This window comes from Onychomys torridus, chromosome 7 (genome assembly GCF_903995425.1).
Source record: "Onychomys torridus chromosome 7, mOncTor1.1, whole genome shotgun sequence".
NCBI classification, from domain to species: domain Eukaryota; kingdom Metazoa; phylum Chordata; class Mammalia; order Rodentia; family Cricetidae; genus Onychomys; species Onychomys torridus.
This window is the reverse complement of record NC_050449.1, coordinates 115,503,377-115,526,819: the sequence shown is the minus strand read 5'-3', so window position 1 is coordinate 115,526,819 and position 23,443 is coordinate 115,503,377. Positions and strand designations below refer to the sequence as shown.

Sequence of the window (23,443 nt, the reverse complement as noted above, 5' to 3'; positions counted from 1 at the left end):
TCATGATTCATTCTTTTTCTTTTCTTTCAAAAATACATTTTCAGCACGCAACTTTTCTGTCTCCTGTAATTTAAAAAAAAAAAAAAGAAAGAAAGAAAAATAAATAAGTTTCTAATTGTTACAGGAGAAGCTATTTTCTTTTACTTTCTTTCCTTTTTTTTTTTTTTTTTGAGACAGGGTTTCTCCATGTAGTTTTGGAGCCTGTCCTGGATCTCGCTTTGTAGACCAGGCTGGCCTTGAACTCACAGAGATCCACCTGCCTCTGCCTCCCGAAAGTGCTGGGATTAAAGGCATGCGCCACCGTTGCCTGGCTGAAGCTACTTTCTTAACTATATATTCAAATTAAAGCTACAATGTTTAATTTGTAAATTAATTATTAAATAAAAATGTGGCAACTAGAGATTACAGAGTGTGACCCTGTATCAAAAACAAAAAAGTAAAATAGCAACGACCAATTTGCCAAAGTAATCACTTTAAAATCACCATAAACTTATTTAGAATAGTTTTCTGTTTACCTCAGCAAGCCTGATATTTTCCTTCTTGAGTCGCACTACATATTGAATCTTCTGGTGTAGGTTTTGATGACCTATCAATTTTCCATTTTCCTCAGCAAGATACTCCAGTTGCTTTTTCAACATTTCCATTTCCTGTCAATCCAAGAATGGGAAGATAACATTATGTATCCCCTTTCAAAAGTAGCATCTGAGAGGTGATCAAGCTTCTGTGGGCATTCTGCACACTAGAGAAACTGAACCAGGGATGTGGTTTTTGTTAATTTTATTTATTCAAGTATTCTACACCTAGTATGGAAAATCCAACACACCTGGAAAGTTCTCTCTCTTTCTTCATACATTTCTTCCAATTTTGACCGCAGCTGCTCCTTTTCCTGAAATGCTCTAGCCTCCAAAGTTCTGGTCCGCTCAACTTCCTCACTCAGCCTGTGGCAGGCCTTCTCCTTACTCTGAAGGGCACTTTGGACTTCTTCGAGGCTGGAAGAATAGCATTACTTCATGGTATGTCAAGAAAATATACTAATAAAACAGGACGCAAGCTAGGTTTTCCCTTCTAAGTTCAGAATTTTGATTTGAAAGCATCACCAATCTTCAGGTCTCCTGTATAGTTGGCAAAAGAAGACAGGCTTGCTGAGCACTGGCAGCGCATGTCTTTAATCTCAGCACTCCAGAGGCAGAGGAAGGTGGATCTCTGAGTTCAAGGCCAGCCTGGTCTATACAGAGAAAACCTTGTCTTGAAAAACCAACTGCCAGGCAGTGGTGGCGCACTACTTTAATTTCAGCACCCCACAGGCAGAGGCAGGTGAATCTCTGTGAGTTGGAGTCCAGCCTGGTCTACAGAGCGAGTTTCAGGACAGGCTCCAAAGCTACACAGAGAAACCCTGTCTCCAAAAAACCATAAAGAAAGGGGGGAAAAAAAAAAGAAAAAAAAAGAAAAAAAAAGAAAAAAAAGAAAAACCAACCAACCAAATAAACAAAAAGAGAAGACAAGCTAGAACTAGGGTTGACCTACGTGGTAAACCACTTTCCTGACAACAGTCCAGGCTCTGGATTCTACCCTCCTCAACATGGTAGAGGGATAGTACTGAATATCAGATGTGATTGCTTTGTTAGGTCAATACTTTAATCCCCAGGAAAAGAAAAACTTCAAACTATTTTATTTATTATTTAGAGCCACGGTCTTCTCAAGTGGTAGGATTATAGGCATATTCCACAATGACTGGCTTCAAACTGTTTTTCCAAATAATAAAAATTTAGTGTGAAACTTTGCTTGCCCAAGTGGAGATGGGAGTAAGGCATCATTGCAGTCTGTAGGCTTTACGTGTCTCCAATCTCAGAATAATGATTTCTGATTTAAAAGCCTAGCCTCAGACAATGGGACATTAGTTCTTTCCTCAAGGGCGTGTACTTTAGTTTACCCATTTTATATAACTCAAAAAATACAGGGTTTCACCCACTTTATAAGACTGTTTTAGTCTTTCTTTTGGAAACATGTTTGCTATGTTGCATGTGGAATGTAATACTGACTGCTGGAATGAGGTGATACACAGGACCTAACCCTTCCCACAGGCCAGCTCAATCTAGGTGATGCGTTTCCAGAGCATGCTCAGCAACACTCAGAGACAATGCAGGGAATTGCTCTGGCCCTGCCTACCTCACTGTCAGTCAGGTGTTGTGATCTGAATGTAAGAAGTTCCCTTGGGCTCATGTATTTTTAACACTTGTTTCCCAGCCGATTGGAACAATTTTGGAGACTTTCTGGAGGAAGTATACATCCCTCTAGGGCCCATGCCTTAAGGGTTTTTGTTTTATTTGAGACAGGGTCTCTCTATGTACCCCTGGTTGTTGTGGATCTTTCTATGTAGCCCAGGCTAGCCTTAAACTCTAGAGACCCACTTGCCTCTGCCTTCTGAGTGTTAGGATTAAAGGTGTGTGTCAAGTGTTTTTGCCCGGCCACACTTCCTGTTCTCTCCCTGGTTCCTGACTGCAAGTGCAGTGTGACAGCTGGCTTCCTACCCTTGCCACTATGCCATTCCCCACCATGGAGCTCTGGATCCCTCGGAACTATAAACTAAAAAACCCTTTTTCTTTCCTTTGTTAGTATTGTATTGAAGCAATGAGAAAAAAATGAAGACACTTGGCTTCTTATTTTTGGAACTCAATTTTATGAGGGGAAAAGAACGTTAGCCATCCACTTCCAAGCAGAGGATGATGCCTGACCTAAGCTAAGCATGGTAAGCTCTATCTTCTCCTTGCTGTGTGGTGGTATTGTGTTCCCCAATATATTGTGCACCCTAATAAATTTATCTAGGGTCAGAGAACAGACAGCCACTAGATACAGAGCCCAAAAGTGGTGGCTAGAAAATGGGTCAGAGCAAGCCGTAGCAGAAGCTGGGTGATGGTGGTGGTGCATGCCTTTAATCCTAGCACTTGGGAGGCAGAGCTAGGCGGATCTGTGTGTGTTCAAGGATATAGCCAGCATGGAGACACATGCCTTTAATCCCAGAAATCCAGCCTTCAATCCCAGGGAGTGATGGCAGAAAATAGAAAGATATATAAGGTGTGAAGACCAGAAACTAGCAGCATTTGGCTGGTTAAGCTTTTAGGCTTTGGAGCAGCACAGTTCAGCTGAGATTCATTCTGGATGAGGACTCAGAGGCTTCCAGTCTGAGGAAACAAGACCAGCTGTGGAACTGGCAAGGTGAGGTAGCTGTGGCTTGTTCTGTCTCTCTGATCTTTCGGCGTTCACCCCAATAATTGGCCTTGGGTTTGATTTTATTAATAAGAACCTTTAAGATTCATACTACATTGCTGGGCACTAGTTTTCTAAGGTCTGAGGAAGTGTCTGGTCTACATAATGAATTCTAGACCAGCCAGGGTTATAAGATGAAACCTCACAGAGATAGAATAGGTGGGGGGCTGTAGAGGCGTGACGCTGGAACTGCATTTAGGTGTATTGCAGCCAGGAGTACCAAAAGCAGGAGGAGGAGAGTCTCAGTTCCTGGTGATATCACCAAGTCCCAACCACATGAGATTAAACCTATGCTACCACAGTTAGATATCTAGTTACCTGAGAAAATGAGTTATGTGTGTAACCACAGTATAATGTGAGCTCTGTATGCTTCAAGAACCACATATTGCTGAAGACTTCTGTTACCAAAAGAAATACGTTCCATACAGTGACAAGGTCCCAAAGGATATATCTAAATTGGCTGTAGTTCTACAAACTTATCTGGACTGTTCACCATTCCATATGTCAGCTTAACCACTACTAGCTGGAAGGCTGTTAAACTGCTCTTATTGTTCCTGAGGAGAAAACCCCATAGCAACTCAAGAAAACTAAAGATTGCCCATGTGCTATTTTTTGTTAAAAGTGGCTTTACATGATGCCTAATAAATCCTATTAAGCAAATGGCCTTAAGAAAAAAAAATTTTGAGGCTAGAGAGTAGTAGTTAGGAGCTCTTGTCCTGGCAGAAAACTGGAGCAGGTCACATACATAAAGGGCAGGTCACAGCAGCCTATAACTAGCTGCTGGGGATCCCATATCCTCTTTTGGCCTCTGCATGCATGTGTGCATACCCATACATAAATACATGCATATAAAATAAAAATTTTAATATCTTAAAAAAAAAGACTGATAAACATCAATTATATTCACATATTCCACAGAAGGGAAGTTATCTTATGGATATATTTTCCCTTCAGGAGTATTCCACCCACAGGACAGTTCATATCTTTGTAACTTCAGTTCCAGGGTATCTGATGTCCTCTTCTGGCCTCTACCAGGTACATATGTCATGCACAAACATACATACAGGCAAAGTAAAACACCCATACATATGAAATTAGAAACAACAACAACAAAAGAACTAGGCAAGATGGCTCAGTGGGTAGAACACTTGCTGCACAAACCTGATGGACTATGATACCTACAACCCAATGTGGAAGAGAACCAACCCCTAGTTCTCCTCAGACATCCACACACATGGCAAGCATAATAAAGTTTAGAAATACTAGAAAAAGAAAGGTGAATTATAAGATAGTATACTTACTCTGTTTTCATTTTCAGCATTTCTTCAATAAGTTTATTCTATAATTAAAAAAATAAACATGGTTAGATTCTTTAATATCTTTACTAAAAAGAAGACAGAAACAAGTCCATTTTCCTTTGTGCTAATAAAATCAAGCCAATGTCCATTTCCACAATCCCATACATGTGTACAAAAGGTAATGTTCACAAGCATTCCTACACTGTGCACATAAGACAATCAAGTCACACCTGGCTCTAAGTAGATAACTGCATATGGGAAATATGGTGCTCCTGACAGAAGCACAAAGGAGATATGTTCTTCCTTTGGTTGTTTCCATCTATGGCTAGGGCCTCAGACCTATGGCAATTGTTCTAGAAACACTATGTGCAACACTATGCCTGGCTTACAGATACACATTTACTTCTCAACTATATATTAATACTGATAGTAAATATCATGAAAACCAGTGGGAATACAGTAAAGACAATAATTTCAATAGCAAAATGGTTTCTAAAATAAATAACCATAAATGTTAAATATTCTCACAGAAGAAACTTGTGTAAAAAAAGCCATACTTTAGCAAGTCTTTCTTTGACAATCTCCTCTTCATATTCATTCTTCAGCTGTTGACTGTCTGGACGACTCTGATTGCTACATAGATTAGGGAGTGGACAGGGAGACACTGTCAAGTATATTCAAGGATTAAGTTACCATTTATTATATGTAGCTATGGTAAAGCTATCTCTACTGATTAAGTTAGTATAGTAATCAGTGTGATCCACAGATGGGATAAATAGGGTCCTCCCCAGAACTCAGGACTGAGTCACTACTGTAAAAGCAAGACCAGTAGAGTGCAGAAATCTAACCAAAACTTGGAGGAAAAGTTAGTGTAGAAATTTAGCAAAAAGTGGTAATATGATGATCAACTGTGAATAAAAGGAAACAGACTGCCAGCAGAAGAGGGTTCTTCAGAGGTGGGGAGAGTTGCCTAGAGCTCCCTGGTAGTGTGGCCTCTTGGAACCCGACTCTTCCCTTTCTTGGGTATTTAGTTAGCTAAAATTTCTGATAACCACTCTGGCTTCATATGTATCCAAATAGCAGGAACAAATGCTCCATCAACAAATCGAGGGACGACAGTCTGGATGGCGTGTGCATCTCTGCAAGTTTGCCTGAGTTGGGAAAGCGAATGTAGTTCAGTGGCCAGCAAGACCTTACTGGAAAACCTGCCTCAGTGCTGCGGCCTTCACTAGGAATCTCTGTGAGCAGGAGACCATTAAGTAAGGTTTAGTATAGTAAGGTTTCTTTCCTTCTTTCACATCTGTAGCCTAGTCAAAACTAGTAACGAGACTTAAATCTCAAAAGACACCCAAGGTCAGGGAAGGTGTGCTATTTGTGCACTGATCCAAGATCAGGAAATCATTTTTTTTTTTGTCAAGATACAATGTGGCTGGAGAGCTGGCTCAGCAGTTAAAATCACTTGCTGCTCTTCCAGAAGAACGGGTTTGTGTCCCAACATCTACATGGTGATTCGCAACTACTTGTAACTTCAGTTCCAGGGAACTCAACACCTTTTTCTGGCCTCTCCAGGCACCAGGCAACAATTGTTAGATATACATGCAGACAATTTTATTATGTGTATTATTATACACATAAAATAATATCCAGACATTAAGTATTTTAGAGTTTGGTAGCCATATCACATTCAGCATGGTGATTGAAAAGAGGAAGCTAGGCTTGGTGGTACACACCTTTGACTCCAGTACTCAGGAGGGAGAGGCAGGTAGATTTCTGAGATTCAGGCCAACCTGGTCTACAAAACTAGTTTTAAGCCAGCTAAATCTATAAAACAGACAAACAAACCAGGCGAGATGACTATGCACCAACAGAATGATATTTATGAGCCCCATGAGCTATACTGGGTTATAGTTTACACACACACACACACACACACACACACACACACACACACACACACACACCCCTGAAAAGAAGTGAAATAATGGTAGCACACATCTTTAATCTCATCACTCAGGAGGCAGAGGCAGGTGGAACTCTTATGAGTTCCAGAATGGCCAGGCTGTTAAACAGAGTCTTGAAAAATCAACCCCCCTCCAAAAAAAAAGAGAAAAGAGGTGAAATAAGTACTTTTGCAGTTTAATAAATGACTTGGGAAAGTTCTGAGGCTCTTCATAAGACTGACAAAGTGTGGAGAACATGGAAAACAGGTGAGCAAACCGTAGACTGCAAATATCAGAATCACCTAGAGCAATGGTTCTCAACCTTCCTAGTGCTGTGACTTTTTAAAATTATTTTGTTGCTACTTCATAGCTGTAATTTGGCTGTTATAAATTGTAAATATATGATCTGCAGGACACCTGATATGTGACTAGTAGGGGTTATATTATGACTGACAGGTTGAGAACCGCTGACTCAGAGGGGGCGGCTTATTACTAATGACTACTAAGTCATTTGTATGGCGTTCACTAAGACGTGAAGAGAAACATTTACACTCTCAGCAGAGCTGCCTTTAACACTTTCAAATTTTTGTTACCCTATGTATTTTAGACAGTCTCAGGAGAGCTTCTAAAAATGCCTAGACCACTGGCAAGCGTCTAAGATTTTCTTAAAAAAGCATGGACCCAATCTAGGGAGTGAAATTCAGTAAGAGTCCCATCCCAGAGAATTCTTTCTGGTCCAATTCACCTCCCTGCCTTTTGTTGTTGTTGCAGACAGTCTTACATAGTCTGGGCTAGCCTTGAATTTGATATGTAGCTGAAGATGACTTTAAATTTCTGATCTTCTTGTCTGTACATCTTGAGTCATGATGTACATGTATGTATGACTACACCAAGTTTATAAGTAGTCCCTCCTGTTGCTAATCCTCTTATAGAAAGTTAACAGATACCGGTGGTGGTGGCACACGCCTTTAATCCCAGCACTCGGGAGGCAGAGCCTGGCGGATCTCTGAGTTCGAGGCCAGCCTGGGCTACCAAGTGAGTTCCAGGAAAGGCGCAAAGCTACACAGAGAAACCGTCTCAAAAAACAAAAACAACAACAACAGTCAACATCATAATTCTACACCACACACTTAACAACTAGTTATTGAAAGATACACTCACCAACACCTGTGCTTTACACTTTTTGGATACACTCACCAACACCTGTGCTTTACACTTTTTGCTTTACTTTGATTTTGTTTGTGGTACTGGATATTGAGCCTAGGGCCTTAGTAATGCTTAGCAAGATGCTGAAGATGCCTTGGTCTGCCTAGGTTGCTTCCCTTGAATCACATTGTGAAGCAGTACCAACTGGTAGAAACACTCCCCTTTCTGCATCTTGTACTTATCTACCTAGAAACTGTGGTGGTTTAAAGGAAATGGCCCTCAAAGAGAGTGGCACTATTAAGAGGTGTGGTTTGGTGGAATGAGTGTGATCTTGTGGGAGGAAGTGTGTCACTGTGGAGGTGGGCTTTGAAGTTTCATATTTGATCAAGCCACACCTAGTGTTTCAGTTCACTTCCTGTTGCCTGTAAGATGTAGAGCTCTCAGCTCCTTCTCCAGCACTAAATCTGCCTGTACACGACATTTGAAACTGTAAGCCACCCAATTAAATTTTTTTTCTTTATACGAGTTGCTGTGGTCATGGTGTCTTTTCATAGCAATAGAAACCCTAACTAAGACAGAAGTTGGTACCAGGAGTGAGGTACTGCTGAGATAGGCCTGACCATGTTTTTGTTTGGAGGAATTTGAACTTTAATACTTTGGATTAGGAAAGCCTTAAGTACTGCTTATCGGGCCATGCTAGTAGGAGCATGGAAGACAATGGTGCCAAGAATGATTTGAACTGTCAGTGCCTGGGCTCAACAGGATTCAGAGGAAAAGAATTATTAGTATGTGGCCTAGAGATCATTCTTGTGACAGTTTGGTGAAGAAAGCGGCTGCCTTTTGCTCTTGCCTGAACAGAATGCCTGAGGCTAACGTGAAGAGTTTTGGATTAATTCCGTTGGCAGAAGAAATTTCAAGACAGCCTAGTATAGACTCTGTTGTGTGGATATATTAGTGGTAACTCTAAAAAAGATTTATACTGAAAAGGAGCAAGCTGAGCAGGGTAAATTACAATATGTAAAATTTGAGGAGAAAAAGAGCACAAGGAAGTGGAATGGAGCTAAGTCCTGTGGTTCAAGGAGATAAACAGATTAAGAAATGGAATAAAGGGAGTGGTGACCTCAGGGCAAGATTCCACCCAGTTAAATTTCCAACTTGTGAGAAGGAATTAAAGAAAAACTGAGAGCCATATGTAGTGGTATATACCTTTAATCTCAGCACTTGAAAGGCAGAGGCAGGTGGATCTCTGTGAGTTCGAGGCCAGCCTGGTCTACAGAGCAAGCTCCAGGAGCCAAGGCTACATACACAAGAGAAACCCTGTCTCAGAAAACCAACACAAAAAACAAAAAGACAGGTGTAGTGGCACATACCTTTAATCCTAGCACTCAGGAGACAAAGGCAGGTGTATCTTTGAGTTCATGGCCAGCATGGTCTGCAAAATGAGTTCTAGAACAGCCATAGCTACCTAGTGAGAACCTATCTCAAAATCCCTTCCATTCACCCCTGCAAAACACAAAAACCACCCCCTCCCAAAAAAACTTTGAAATGGAAGTAGTCTAGTTCAAGTATTTCACATCTTCTGAATGTATTCCAAATGCTTAGTTCACAGAGCTGGTAGGTGTCTTATCCTCCAATGATAGAAAGCTACATGCTAGTAGAGGCCTAACTTAACATTAGTGCAGCCATGACAGGCTGCAGACAAACAATACTGGGACTAGGCCTCGCCATTACAATAACCAGGAAAAGCTACTAACTGTACCCTGTGGGGAACCAATCAGAATTGAGATAAGTACTAAATGCTCTAGAACATAAAGGATAGCTTACATCACTTTTATATTATACTTTTAAATTGCCAATTTCCTTGCAGCAACACCAGTAAAAATCATTGTTTGACAAAACTTCTGTTGCCTCACTCCTGCCCAATCAGGAGTTCACCCCTATCTGAACACAGAATTCCCTTACCTCGAATCCTTTACTCCTTAAAAACCCTGCCTCAACTGAGCTCAAGGCTCTCCCTGATCCAAACGCTGTGTCAGAACGGATGGGAAGCCCAAGCTCAAGCTTGCAATAAAGGCTCTTTGCTTTTTACTCCTGATGGTCTCCGGGGGCACATGACACTCGCATAACACCCTCATCAGACAACTCAAAACCAACCATGCACTTCGCAGGTCAGGGGGATGTCCTGTCTGGTAAAGCCCACATTAACCTCATTCACTTAAGGATGTGCAGGCAGACCAAGTCCAGCTGGAGGACATCTGGCTCTTACTCACCCACTGTCCTGCCTTTTAACATCATCTAGCTGGCTTTGCAGAAGCCAGTTTTTCTCTTTTAATTGCTGAGACTCCAGGCGCAGATTTTCCATTTCACACAACTGATCCTGAGAATACACCAAATAATTTTTTTCAGAAAAACATCAGACTGGGTGCTATTTTATTTCTCAATGTTGTGACTGAAGCTGGGTGTGGTGGCACACACCTTTAATTTTAGCACTTGGGAGGCAGAGGTGGGCAAAACTATATAAATTTGCTGGATATAAGGAGTTCCAGGACAGCCAGGTCTATGAAATGAGACCCTATGTCACCCCCCCCACACACACTTCCCCAAAGAAAAAGTTGTGACTGAGACAGGTATTCCTTTTTACATTACTCTTTAAGTACAACACTGAGTATTATTGGATAAACACAGTTTGTAACAAGCTCTTGTAAGTCTTAGAAATGTGACTCATGAACATGTTTAGTGTCTTAAACAGTTTAAGCATATTAAAAACTGGTGCCACAGCAAACACTCAAATTAGATCCTCACTTATGGCCAAGTATGGTGGCATATCCCTGTCAACCCAGCACTCAAAGGGCTAAGGAAAGGAGGACCATGAGTTCAAAGCCAACCTGGTTATATAGCTATATAGTGCTGTGGGATAATGCTTTTGTACACTGGTTTAATAAAACGCTGATTGGCCAGTAGCCAGGCAGGAAGTATAGGTGGGATAAGCAGACAAAGAATTCTGGGAAGAGGAAGGCTGAGTCAGGAGACGCCAGCCCACCAACCAGATAACAGCATGTAACAGCACACAGGTAAAGCCACAGAATATGTGGTGACATACAGATTAACAGAAATGGGCTGAGTTTAAATGTAAGAGCTAGTCAGTAGTAACTGAGCTAATGGCCAAGGAGTTTTAATTAATATAAGCCTCTGTGTGTTTACTTGGGTCTGAGCAGCTACAGACTGGGCGAGACACAGGAAAACTTCTGGCTACAATATAGTAAGACCCAAGACCCTATCTCAGTAAGGTGAAAAGCAGCTGGGGAGATGACTTAGTGGATAAAACACTTGCCCCATGTAAGTGTGAGGATCTGAGCTTGAGTTCCCTAGAACCCACTGAAACCTGGTGCAGTAGCACATGTCTATAATTACAATGCTGTTTACAATGGAGGTAGAGGTGGTGGTGGTGGAGGTGGTGGAGGTGGTAACAGAATCCCTGTAAAGTCTTTGGGGCAGCTAACTTCTGGTTTACACAGCAGCAAACAAAATGAAAGGTGAAGGCTGATGCCTGAGGTTGTCCTTCAACTTCACACACATTCTGTGGTACACATGTCCTCACTCATGCATTAAACACAAAAATACCCCCCCACACTGCATCATATACAGACACATAGTCACAAGAAGCAAGGGAAAGGAGGAGAGGAGAGAAGGAAAAAAGAGCAAAAGTTAAACCTAAAACTACACTGAGGGGCTGAGAAGATGGCTCAGTCAGTACAGTGCCCGCTCTGAGACCTTGCCTCAAAAATTAAGGTGGAAAGTGATAGAGAAACACATGTGATGTTGACCTCTGGCTCCTATAAGCACATGTACCTAACACATACATGCACACATTTCAAACAGTGTTGAGATAATGTGCTGTAGGTATTGAGTTGGTAAAGATTCAGAAGTTAGACAGCATTATGAGGTGATATTCAAGGAATGAGGCCTCCATTCATTGCTCATGGCAATGTGGTTGGTAGAGACTATGATACTATTGTGTAAAACCCCAGAAGGCAGGGGAAGGGCACTTACAGACTTAAGTAAGTATGTACTGAAAAGCTTTAAAAAGGAAGGAAAGGAGGGCTGGATAGATGGCTAGTGGTGAAGAGCACTGACTGCTTCTAGAGGACCCAGGTTCAATTCCCAGCACCCACATGTCAGCTCACAACTGTCCATTAACTCCAGTTCCAGGGGACCCTCCCACAGACATACATGCAGGCAAAATACCAATACACATTAAAATAGAAATAAATAATTTTTTAAAAAGGAAGGACAGGAAACTGGGAGTTCCCAGGGACAACGAACTAGACTGCAAGGAGTCAAGGTTGGGAGGAAGACTATGAAAAGGTTCTGGCCTTTTGATCTTGGATCATCAACAGCTAGGAGGAAGCTGCTGACTTTTAAAACATAGTTCACAAAAGAAAAAAAAAATGTCATGTACCTTCATTCTGAGGATTTCAGCATTTTTTACTTCTCTATCTTCATTTAGCTTTGTGACAAGGTGTTGCAAAAAAGTCTTAGAGGCTCGTCCATCTTCTATCTCTTGTTCTTGTGTTTCCAAGAGTTTGGCCAAATGAGCTTGAAAATGTGGTGGTGTTTTGGGACTCTGAAACAAAAATCATACTTCATCCAAATGCTTGATTACATGATGCTATGCAGATTTCATCTGTAGTCAATACAGATGATAAAATGTGCATTTATATGTGTATGCCAAGTCCCTAGAGAAAGGCCATTTAGCTTATTTTTTTAAATTCCTATCCAAGTAAAACAAGACTTTACCAAGTAGAAAGCAGACAGGGGGTGTTAATCAAGAGCTTTTTCCTTAAAATGATAAGGAATAACATTGATTATTCACACATTTTTCTCATTTGAAAAACTGATTATTCTGAAAATCACTTTTTTTTGCAAAGGTACCTGTGGATACTCAGAAGCAGAATCCATCACCTGCTCCAGTTGTCTCATTTTGAAGTTATATTCGTTTTTCTTCTGCTCGACTTCCTCTTGGTTTTGGTTTAACTGGCAAATTGAACAGATAACAGGTTATAGTTTAGAAAATAATTCAGAACACACAGTCCAATTGGAAAAGACAAGCTTCCTCACTGACAACCACCAGAGAAAAGCAAATCAAAATCACAGAGTTATTTCCCAGTTAAGATGAAAGAGATGTACTAGTGGAGGACATGGACAGACTATACTGCTTTTGGGAAAGTCACCCCTAAAACAAACTAGAACTCCCACATGGCCAGCAATCTCAGTGCTGGGTCTATATTTGAAGAAAACGAAATTGTGTGCATGTGTGCTCACATATGTGTGGGAATGAGTGCACACGCATGTGTCTGACCTGTGGGGGCCAATTGCTAGTGAGGCAGTTTCTCAGTTCGCTGCTTTAGCTGGTCAGTTTGCTCAGGGGAGTTCCCTGGTTTTGCTTCCTGCACACTAAGATTAGAAATAGGCCGCCATGCCAACCTGGTTATTATTTGAGTTCTGCGAATCCAAACCTCAGGACTTATGCTTGCCTGGCAACTGCTCTATCTACTGAACCATCCCCCAGTTTGTGATATAATACTTGAAGAGAGGGCTGCATCCCTATGTTAACCACACCCTTGTTCACAACAGCCAAAGTATATAGTAAACCTAATTATCCACCAGCAGATGAAAAGAAAAAAAAAATAGTACCTAGAAATAAAAGAACACTGGCTAACCTGTAAGACAAGGCAAATTCTGTCATCTGCAATAAAATGGATGAACTTAGAAGATGTCACATAATTGTTAGAAGCCAAGTGCAGAAACACAGTGATCTAGCTTCCCTGTGGAATCCAAATAGCCTAACTCAGAGGTGTTGAGTAAAATAGCAGTTACCAGAGCCCTGGATGAGAGATGTCCATCAAAGCCTACCAAACTCAGACAAAAGCAAGTTTTTGAGACCATGCAATATATTTTGAGAAAAAAAAAAAAAAAGATCAAAACAGGAAAGACAGCAGTTTTAAAACTGTATCACAAACAAAATCCTAGGTGAGGTAATGGATATATTAACCAACTTGATTTAATTATTATATAATATATACAAACATCAGAGCAACACATTGTGGCAGATGAGGAGCCTGATGCCTGTAATCCCAGAATTCAGGAGGTGGAGGTAGAAGGATTATCATGAGTTTGATGACAGCCTGAATTATAGAATATCAGGCCAGTCTGGGCTGCCTTTGAGCACCAGACAAGCCAGAGCTACAAAACAAGATTGTTTCAACCCACTCCAGCAAAACCTATCAGTATAAACCTCATAAATGTATCCAATAATTTGTTATGTAAAAAAGATATTTTATTCTGGGTGTAGTGGCACTGCGGAAGATGGAGGCAAGAGAATCTTGAGCTCAAAGCCAACCTAGGATAGTGAGACCCTATTTCAAACAACAGCAAAAAGAGATGTTTCTGAAATGTATGTGTGTACAATTTGTTACTTTGGAGAAGGCTATAGTTTTGTTTTAACATCTTACTGTTTTCAGTCACAACCTCATTGCAGACAATGCAGTCATGTGTCAAAGACCCAGGGCAAGGAGGGAGGTAGCTAAGTGAGACTCACATGAGGAAACCAAGTTCACAGTCCATGGTGGAACACCAGAGTCTCTAATCAATCCATCTGCCTACTTTCTGTACAGAGAGAACTTAGCCAAAGCAGGAAACTCAGAACAACCTGTACCATGCTGTTCCCTGCTGGTGTCTGAGGGGCTCAATATGCCACTGACCTTGTGCTGAAGCTCCTGGATCAGCGCCTCCTTCTTGGTCAGCTCTTCCTGGGCACACTGCAGTAGCCCAGAGTGCTTTTTTGAGGCCTCTGTGAGCATGTTCAGCTGCTCCGTTGCATGGGCCAAATCTTCACACAGCATATCCCTCTGTTAGGGAACAATGTCCCAAAGGAAGTGTTTCTTAACTATGTCATTTGTTTCACAGATCATTACTATAACATCACCACAATTTTTTTTTGTTTTGTTTTTTGTTTTTTGTTTTGTTTTTTTTTGGTTTTGCGAGACAGGGTTTCTATGTAGCTTTGGAGTCTGTCCTGGACTATCTCTTGTAGACCAGGCTGGCCTCAAATTTACAGAGATCCACCCGCCTCTGCCTCCTGAGTGCTGGGATTACAGGTGTGCGCCACCACCGCCTGGCCACAAATTTTTTTAAAGTTAGCAAAGTTGTATATAAAAATCTTTAAAATTTCTCCCCTCTGGCTTATGTGCTAAACCATTCCAAGACAACCCGAGCAGTGGATACATACGTGAACAGGCCTAGGGGTGATTTCAGTAGATTCAGTCTCCTGTGTGAGGCCGGGTAGTAGCCTCTTCCCACTCAGGGTTTTAGAGAACACCTAAAGTGCAAAGCTTACTTAATTTCCTACTAATTGAGTTTCATGGGCTTGTATGTGTATAATATTTGCACACATGCGTGTGTGCATGCGTATGTGTACATGCCTATGTGGTGTGTGTGTGTGTGTGTGTGTGTGTGTGTGTGTGTACATGCCTATGAGATATGTACAGATGTCAGAGATCATGTCAGACATCTCTCACTGAACCTGGAATAAACCATTTTGGCTAGACTGGCTGGCCAGCAAGCACCCTGAATCTGTCTGCCTCTGTCTGCTGGTGCTATACTCTATGGTTACAGATTCAGGTTGCTACGCCCAGCTTCTACATTGGCTGAGGATGCAAACATGGTCTTCATGCTTATGCAGCAGCTACTTTATCAACAGAGCCATGTCTTGAGCCTGACTCTGCATTTTTAGATCCTAGAATATTAATAGCTGCAGCCCAGGCAGAGAAGGGCTGCAACAATTCACCATGGCACCGGCTGTTGAAGACTCAGAATTGGGTAGTGGAAAGTGACTTACACAGCACAGGTAGTGATGATATCACAGCAGAATCTGCTCATCCTTCCTTCCCATATGGACATGTGCACAGTTTTTAAAAGGATGATCTCAGGGTTGGAGAGATGAGTAGCTGTTAATAAAGTGCTGTTCTTGCAGAGGACAATTTTGGTTCCCAGCACCCACACCCAGCATCTCATAACCACCATAACTCCTGCTCCAGGAGATCCATGGAGTACTTTAAAAGTACTGCATACACTCATACATAAATATGAGTAGGAAAAAAAACCCTAAAAATAAATAAAAGTGAATGAATGAATGAATAAATAAATAAATAGAGGCCCCAAGGGGCTGAAAAGATAGCTCAGTCAATAAAGTCTTCCCATGTGTCTTAGTTAGCTTGTTAACTGGATACAACAATCATCTAAGAGGAAAATCTCAAGTGAGGAACTGCCTAGATTAGAGTGCCTGTGGGTGTGTCTTCAGGTAAGCTCACTGTGGGAAGCACCATCATGAGGCATGCTAGCTAATCATGAACGTGTGTGTTAGGCAGGGAGTGAGCTGTCATGCAGCACTCCTCTATGGTTTCTGCTCTGACTTCTCTCAATGACAGATTATGATCTGGAAATGTAAGACAAACAGAAATGTTCCTGTCTAACTTGTTTTCAATCAGTGTGCTTCATCACAGCAACAGAAAGAAAACTAGTGCAAACATGAAGATGAGTTCAGTGCCTAACACTCATGTAAAAGTTTGGGCATAATGGCATGCCACTAATCCCAGCACTGGGAAGGGAGAGACAGGGCGATACCTGGGGCTCACGGGGGCTGGATAGCCCAGTCCAATCAGCGAGTTCCAAGGTACAATAAGAGTTTATCGAAATCCACACACACATGCATGTTCACTTGCTCGTGCACACAGAGGAACTTGCTATCCTACACTCTTCCATGCATTCACTCTTTCTCTCAGGTGAATTCTGTTTCACCTTTGGAGGCATCATAACTGAACACACAACTAGATACTTTAGTTGACTCGCAGTTTTTATTATATGTACTTTATACTTATATCTTGATACTCCCTCTCTCTCTTCCTTCAAGACAAGGTCTCATGTGTAACCCTGGCTGACCTGGAACTTCCTATATAGACTTATGTTGGCTTCCCAAAATAGTGGGATTAAAGGCAAATGTTGCCATCCCAAGCTTTCATCAGGTTTTAAAAATTGGGATTTGAATTGGAATTGTACAAATTTCAATGTCTTCAATAGTTCTGTATTTTCCTTTTCGTGTCTTCCTTTTCATCACTTGGAATCTCTCTATATCCTAACACTTGCTAAATTTTCTCCTTAAGATTCTGATACATTATTTTATTTTTGTGAATAGGACTTTCCAACTTAAAAAAATTATTTATTTTATATATAGTATTCGATCTGTATGTATGCCTGCAGGCCAGAAGAGGGCATGAGATCTCATTATAGATGGTTGTGCGCCACCATGTGGTTGCTGGGAATTGAACTCAGGACCTCTGGAAGAGCAGCCAGTGCTCTTAACCTCTGCAGTCATCTCTCCAGCCCCCAGGACATAATAACTTTTACTGCTGATTTTTCAACAATAAAATAGTTCTCTCCTTCCTTCCACCATTTGGGTTCTAGGGATTAAAATCAGGTGGTCAGCTTCAGTGGGAAGTAACTTTACCCTCCGTGTCATCTTGTCAGCCCCTAAGTATCAATTATTCCTTTTAAAAAGAATCTTTTAGTTATTCATTAAAAATATCCCTACATAAATAAACATACTGTCAAGTAATAAGGAACAAAAAATAGAAATTTCTAGTACAGCACTCGAGAAGCAGAGGCAGGGGGAATTCTATGAGTTCAAGGTCAGCCTGGTTGGCACAGTGAGTTCCAGGACAGCCAGGGTTACACAGAGAGGATCCTGTCTGAAAGAGAGAAGCAGGCAGGCAGGCAGGGAAAGGAAAAAAAAGAAAAGAAAAGTGTCACATTAATAATACCTACCTCAATATCCTCTGAGAGGATTCTCAGTCTAAGAGTTTCTTTTAGTTCCAGGATGTCCACTTCCTGTCTTGTGATCAACTCTCTGCTCTCTTCCTTGTCAGCCACAGCAGCATTGTATTTGCACTGTTGAAAATAAAGTCATGGACAAGAGCTTTCACTGAACTTCTGCTCATCTGTACACCAAAGTAACTTAGAAGTGATCTTAGCTCCAGGTGAGGACCGGATGAACAAGCTGATTCAGCAACACCTGGTGGTTGGTTTTTGTTGTTGTTTTGAGTTTTATTATTTTTATGTGTGTGTAAGCAAGTACACTTGCATGCCAGGTGTGTGCAGGTACCCACTGAGGGCATCAAATCCCATTCAGCTGGAGTGACAGGTGGTTGTGAGATGCCCAATGTGGGAGATGGGCCAGGTCCTCTAGAAGAGTAGCAGTTGCTCTTACCACTAAGCCATCTCTCCAGCCTCACAAACTCTTGTTAATGAAGCAATAAGAACTAGTGTACATGACAAAGAAAAACAGGACAGGTATAAAGGTGCTAGAGAAAACCATCTGGCTTTGTCATCTCATCAGAGACTGCTTATGAAGATAAATATGGAGCAAAGCAAGCTCCTTTGGAGCAGAACAGATGAGGATGAAAATCTTCATCTTGATCCAAGCAAAGGAAGCATCCACATTCAACTTAAGAAACAGCTACTTCAGGAAACGGTTGAGTCTCAGATCAGGGACACAATTCCATATAATAAACACCTGCAAATTTAACTAAAGCATGTTTCTTGAGGCAAATAAGGAATGCCACTTTAGCATTAACTGTTACTGGCAACATCCAGTTTATTTCTAATCAGTGGTTCCTGAATGGTACAGAGAATACTATTCCAAGACAAAGACCTGGCACAGAAACGCTGCTGTCCAAAGTATGTGCACTGTACATTTCAGAAGTCCTCTGTGTGTTAACTTCTACAATCAAGCTTACTCTACCACAGACTCTTTTTACCTGTTGGGACATCTACCAGCCCCCTGAAGAGCTTGTGAATTGTGCCATGCTGAAGCTCGGCATCCTGTGACTCAACTTACATTTATGTCCTGTAGTTCTTGTTTCAGGGTGTCTATGGTTTCTGCTTTTTCACCACCTGATGTTCTTAACTCCTGGATTTGGTTCATGAGATTAGTAACAAGTTCCTGATAAGGACAAAAAAATTATTTTCAAAACCAGTGACATTATGGAGATCATTTTAAAGGATGAACTGTTGAGGTTGAATGTGAAATTTTTCTCAGTCTATTTTGAACACTTGAATCCCAGCTAGTGGTGCTGTTTTGGGAGCTTGTGGACTGTTTCAGAGATGAGGCCTCACTGGAGGACATGGGTACAAGCGTTATAGCCAGCACCAATCCTGCCCAAGCTCTCTGTGCTTCCTATTAGGGGCTATGCAATCAGCAGCTACAAATAGCTCCTATCAACATGGAGCCATGCCTTGAGCTTCATGAGTCAGAATAAATCTTTCCTTCTATAAATTTTTTGGGGGAGTTGTTTGGTCACATTATTAAGAAATGTAGCTAACACAAGCCATTTCTGTTTCCTAAACGCAACAAAGGAAGTCAGTTTACTTTAGCAAAGTTTTATGTAACACTGTACCTTTCACAACTTGTTAAAAATTTTTTCTTTTCTTTTTTTGAGACAGGGCTTTACTATGTAGCTCAGGTTAGCTTCCAAATCTTCATGTACCTTAGGCTGGCCTCTTAACTACTGTCCTTCTTGCCTCAGTCTCCTAAGAGCTGGTGTGATAGGTGTAGACCATTATGCTCATTTTTATATATGGATAGACAAGTCACTTTTATTATTCTGGCAAAGTCAGCAATAAAGATTTGAGACTTATTGTATCATGAACTTACAGTCAGTGAAAAAGTATCAGAGTAACATCTGCATTCTAGCTGAAAGGGCAAGATGTATTACATAAGATCTCTAAAGGAACAGTGTATGCTGGACATAGTGGTATATACCTTTCATCATCAGACAGCCTCAAACTACATAAAAAGTTCCAAGCCATTCAGGAGTACATAGTGAGACTTTGTCTCAAAAATATAAAATTAATTAAAAAAAAAAAAAAAAGTCTAGGGTTGGGGATTTAGCTCAGTGGTAGAGCAATTGCCTAGCAAGCGCAAGGCCCTGGGTTTGATCCCCAGCTCAGAAAAGAGCCTAAATGTGGGTGGGTGGACCAGACAGGTTTAAGTTACCGTGGAGTATGAAATGGTGCAGGAAGCAGGAATGACATATCTGTACCCCAGAAGCTGAGGTGATTTCAAAGCCAGCTCAGGCTACATAGAGAAACCAAGGCTCTAAAATTAAACATACAACACCAACAGCAAAAATAAACAAACTTTCTCTACCTTGTCAGAATCTCTAGACTTTTCCAGAGACCTGATCACATTTTCAGTAGCAAGCAAGCTCTCTTCTAGTTTCTGTACTTTTGCCATCTATGGGGAAAAACAAATAGTTTCAGAAAATAATTAAAAACAACAAAAACAAGCTGATAACTGCTTTGCATATTACAGAGTCTATATTAACAAGGCCTGGAGTGGTTTTGTGGTCTCTATTAAGTGAGCACCAGCAGCTATCATTACAGCCAGCTGGAAGTCAGAAAGAGTTAAAAATAACAGAACCAGGACTGGTAAGATGGCTCAGGAGGTAGAGCTGTCCTCTGATCTCAATCTCTCTCTCTCTCTCTCACACACACACACACACACACACACACACACACACACACACACACACACGGTCGGGGGGGAGTGGCACATAACAATAATAAATTTAAAATACTAACAGAAATAGCTGGATGTCATGTTGCATGCCACAATTCTAGCATTTAGAAGGCAGGACCAGGGAAAACTTGGGTTAAAAGTGAATTTCAGGGTAGCCATAGTGTGACACTGCCTCAAAAAACCAAGAGTGACCAAGTGTGGTGACACATGCCTTTAATCCCAGCATTCTGTGCACTGGAGACCAGTTTGGTCTACAAAGCAAGTTCTAGGCCAGCCAGGAATACACAGAGATACCCTGTCTCAGAAACAAACAAACATGATCTAGAAATGTACCTCATTGGTAGAAGCCTCAGTTTAAACCTTAACAACAAAAACCTAGTCAAAATTTCAGTCTTATTGTTAGTGACTTTCTAACACTGAATGCTGAAACACTTTCTTTTTAAGACTTCAGGAATAAAAGTTACCAATTTCCAATTCTAGACTCAGAATAAAAAGCTGACCTGCTGCTCACATTTGGCCATCTCTTTCTGTTTCTCCTGACGCACAGCCTCAAGAACCTTTAAGATTTCTCTGGAAAATAATAATTAAGTAAACATGAACTGAGTGTGCACCTAGAAGAAATTAAATGCCATACAAATGAAGTCTACTAGGCAAATCCTGAGTTAGAGAGCATATTCCCACGGAGATCAGGAAGGTGAATGCATTTGTTAACAACTATTTAGTAAGGAATTATTTTTGTGCCACACCTCTACTTTTCTCCAGTGTCTGGTATTTGATAACCCAACACACAGCACACAGTATTTACTGCCATCTGTCTGAGACAGAATGTGACGTCCATGACCACAGGGATGTCCCATTTACTGTTTCACTCTACATATCCTACAGCACAGACCTGACTTATTGGATAGGATTAAATGTTTCCTGTTTATGTCTCAAGTAGGGGCATGCTCTAACTTCACTGTGTATCAGGGCCAAGAATAGTCATAAAAAAACCACTGTAAATAGTAACTGAAAAACAGTTCTTCTCCCTAGTGTGAGGGAGAAGAAAGACTTAATGAGAGTCTGGGAGAAAAAAAAAAGAATAGAAAAAGATTGACAGAAACAGAAAAAAAAAGTCACTCTCTACCCCCCAATAATAAAAGGATAATCAGAAGCCTGGTGTGGTGTCTATTATCAATCTCAGTACTCAGGAAGCTGAGGCAGGCAGGTGGATCTCTGTAAGTTCTAGGTCATCCAGGACTATATAGTGAGACACTGTCTCAAAAAAATAAAACCAAAACTAACAAACCAACCAACCAACCAACAACCAACCAACAACACCTCCCCCCAAAATAAAACAAAAATATAGTTATATAATTCATAGTGCAACTTACAGATGGCCCTCACTGTAATCACTATCAGCTACTTGTGTAGAAATATCACAGCTATTTAGCTACATCTGCAACTGAAAATAACTCTCCACAAGGTGTCAGTAAGAAAAGCACAAGCTGAAAGCTGTGCACAGGGGTGCAGGTCTATATTTCTAGTACCTGGGAGACCCAGGCAGAAGGACTGCAGGTTTAAGGCCAGCCTTTGCTAGACAATGAGATCCTAAAGTCCCCCAAAACAAGATAAAGAATGTAGTATTGAACAATATTCTAATCAATGGGAAGAATTAACAGCACTCACTTAGAACTATTTTCTTTATCTTCTTCAAATTGTAATGATAATTTGTTGTTGCGTTCTTTTTCTGCCTCAAAAAGCTCCATCAAATTCTAAAAGACAACTGTATATTAGGTTTGAAGTGACAGTTATGAGTATTAGGCAGTTAACAAATATCAAGCACTGTGGTTGGTACAGGAAGTCAGAGGACATAGGATAGGACCACAGATCCAGGATACATCCACCAGTTATAACAATGTTCATCACTTACATGCAGATCAGACTTCAAAGTTTCATTTTCTTGTTTGCAGTTTTGGAGCTTTTTTGAAAGTTGGTCAATTTCAAATTTCATTACTTCTTGTAAGTTATCATAGGAATCCTGTAGGCAGGCTTGGCTCTCAAGAAGCTTTTCATTTTCTAGTCTTTACCAGCAAGATATTTTAAAATGGAAAGTATAAACATTTGTTTCTGAGTCAGATTTTCTGAAGTTCAAGTTTTTCTATCACAAACCATTTACATTTGTCAGAGAGCTGTCATGGTCTTGTGAGGAATGAAATGCCCTTGGTACTTATGTGAGGACCACTAAACCAGAAGATATGGATGGAAAGGGAGTGTTAGCCTGAAGCATCTCTTCCATATCCTTGTTCATGTGGTTAAGTGATTGGCAATTTATTAGCTAGCTGACAATTGATGATGAGGCTCATGTGAATGTTTCTAGCCAGGCACTAGCCACTCAATTTACACATTTTGTCAATTCAACACCAATCATTTATGACAAAGTCTAGCTCTAGGAAGGTGTAATAGAAAATATGGCTTCTTCCTAAGCAAGAGAGAATATAACCTCAGCAAAGAACTACTTGTTGCTTGTTCAGTTACATCACCTTGCTCCTTTGCCCAACACACTGCATCATGTGCAGTATCCAGTGGTCATCCAAAAAAAGAGCCAATAATCTCACTCTGAACCATGTAAAACAGATGTCTTGTCTCATACATCGCTAACCAGATGAAGAACCATATGCTGTGCAAACGAAAGAGGGCAGAAGCAGCAAATTACAAAGGACAATGAAGGAGCTGCTAAAAGATGAGAAGTAGGGAGAGAGGGAACATGTACATGTGTTCATGGTGTAAAGAATGTTGACAAGTAGGCAAAAATTAGTAAGAAACAGCCAGTGAGTGTCAAACAATAAGCAGTCCAGTCAGTGACTCCCTGTGGAACCAGGGACACTAAGAACAATTACATTTTGACCAATATATGTTAAAGGCTAGGACAGTCATTACTTTTAAGATAGCATTTAAATGCATAGCTCAGTAGATTCTTTACACTTTTGATCTAGCTCTAGTGTCACAAATAAACAAAGGAAATCAAGACTTGATGAGATTAGGCCAGATGTTGTGGCACATGCCTTTAAAGCCAGCACTCAGGAAGCAGAATGAGTTCCAGGCTAGCCAAAGCTACATAGTGAGGTCCTGTTTTAGAAAAACAAAAACAAACAACAAATCAGAAGTCTTAAAGAAAAAAA

The 23,443-nt window shown here is 40.9% G+C and overlaps 1 protein-coding gene across 1 annotated transcript in view; it reads right to left on the bottom strand.

Moving 5' to 3' along the window:
- The window catches only part of Kif15 (kinesin family member 15), a 67,764-nt gene continuing 44,321 nt past the window's right edge, over positions 1-23,443 (bottom strand). The window contains exons 21-35 of the mRNA XM_036193921.1: positions 22,195-22,345; positions 21,951-22,036; positions 20,783-20,852; positions 19,911-19,997; positions 18,600-18,704; positions 17,528-17,650; positions 14,410-14,556; positions 12,581-12,682; positions 12,108-12,272; positions 9,919-10,025; positions 5,120-5,195; positions 4,566-4,603; positions 824-989; positions 516-647; positions 1-63 (exon numbers count right to left, since the gene is read on the bottom strand). Coding sequence (XP_036049814.1) covers positions 1-63; positions 516-647; positions 824-989; positions 4,566-4,603; positions 5,120-5,195; positions 9,919-10,025; positions 12,108-12,272; positions 12,581-12,682; positions 14,410-14,556; positions 17,528-17,650; positions 18,600-18,704; positions 19,911-19,997; positions 20,783-20,852; positions 21,951-22,036; positions 22,195-22,345 — 1,618 coding nt within the window. The remainder of the gene's footprint in view (positions 64-515; positions 648-823; positions 990-4,565; positions 4,604-5,119; positions 5,196-9,918; positions 10,026-12,107; positions 12,273-12,580; positions 12,683-14,409; positions 14,557-17,527; positions 17,651-18,599; positions 18,705-19,910; positions 19,998-20,782; positions 20,853-21,950; positions 22,037-22,194; positions 22,346-23,443) is intronic.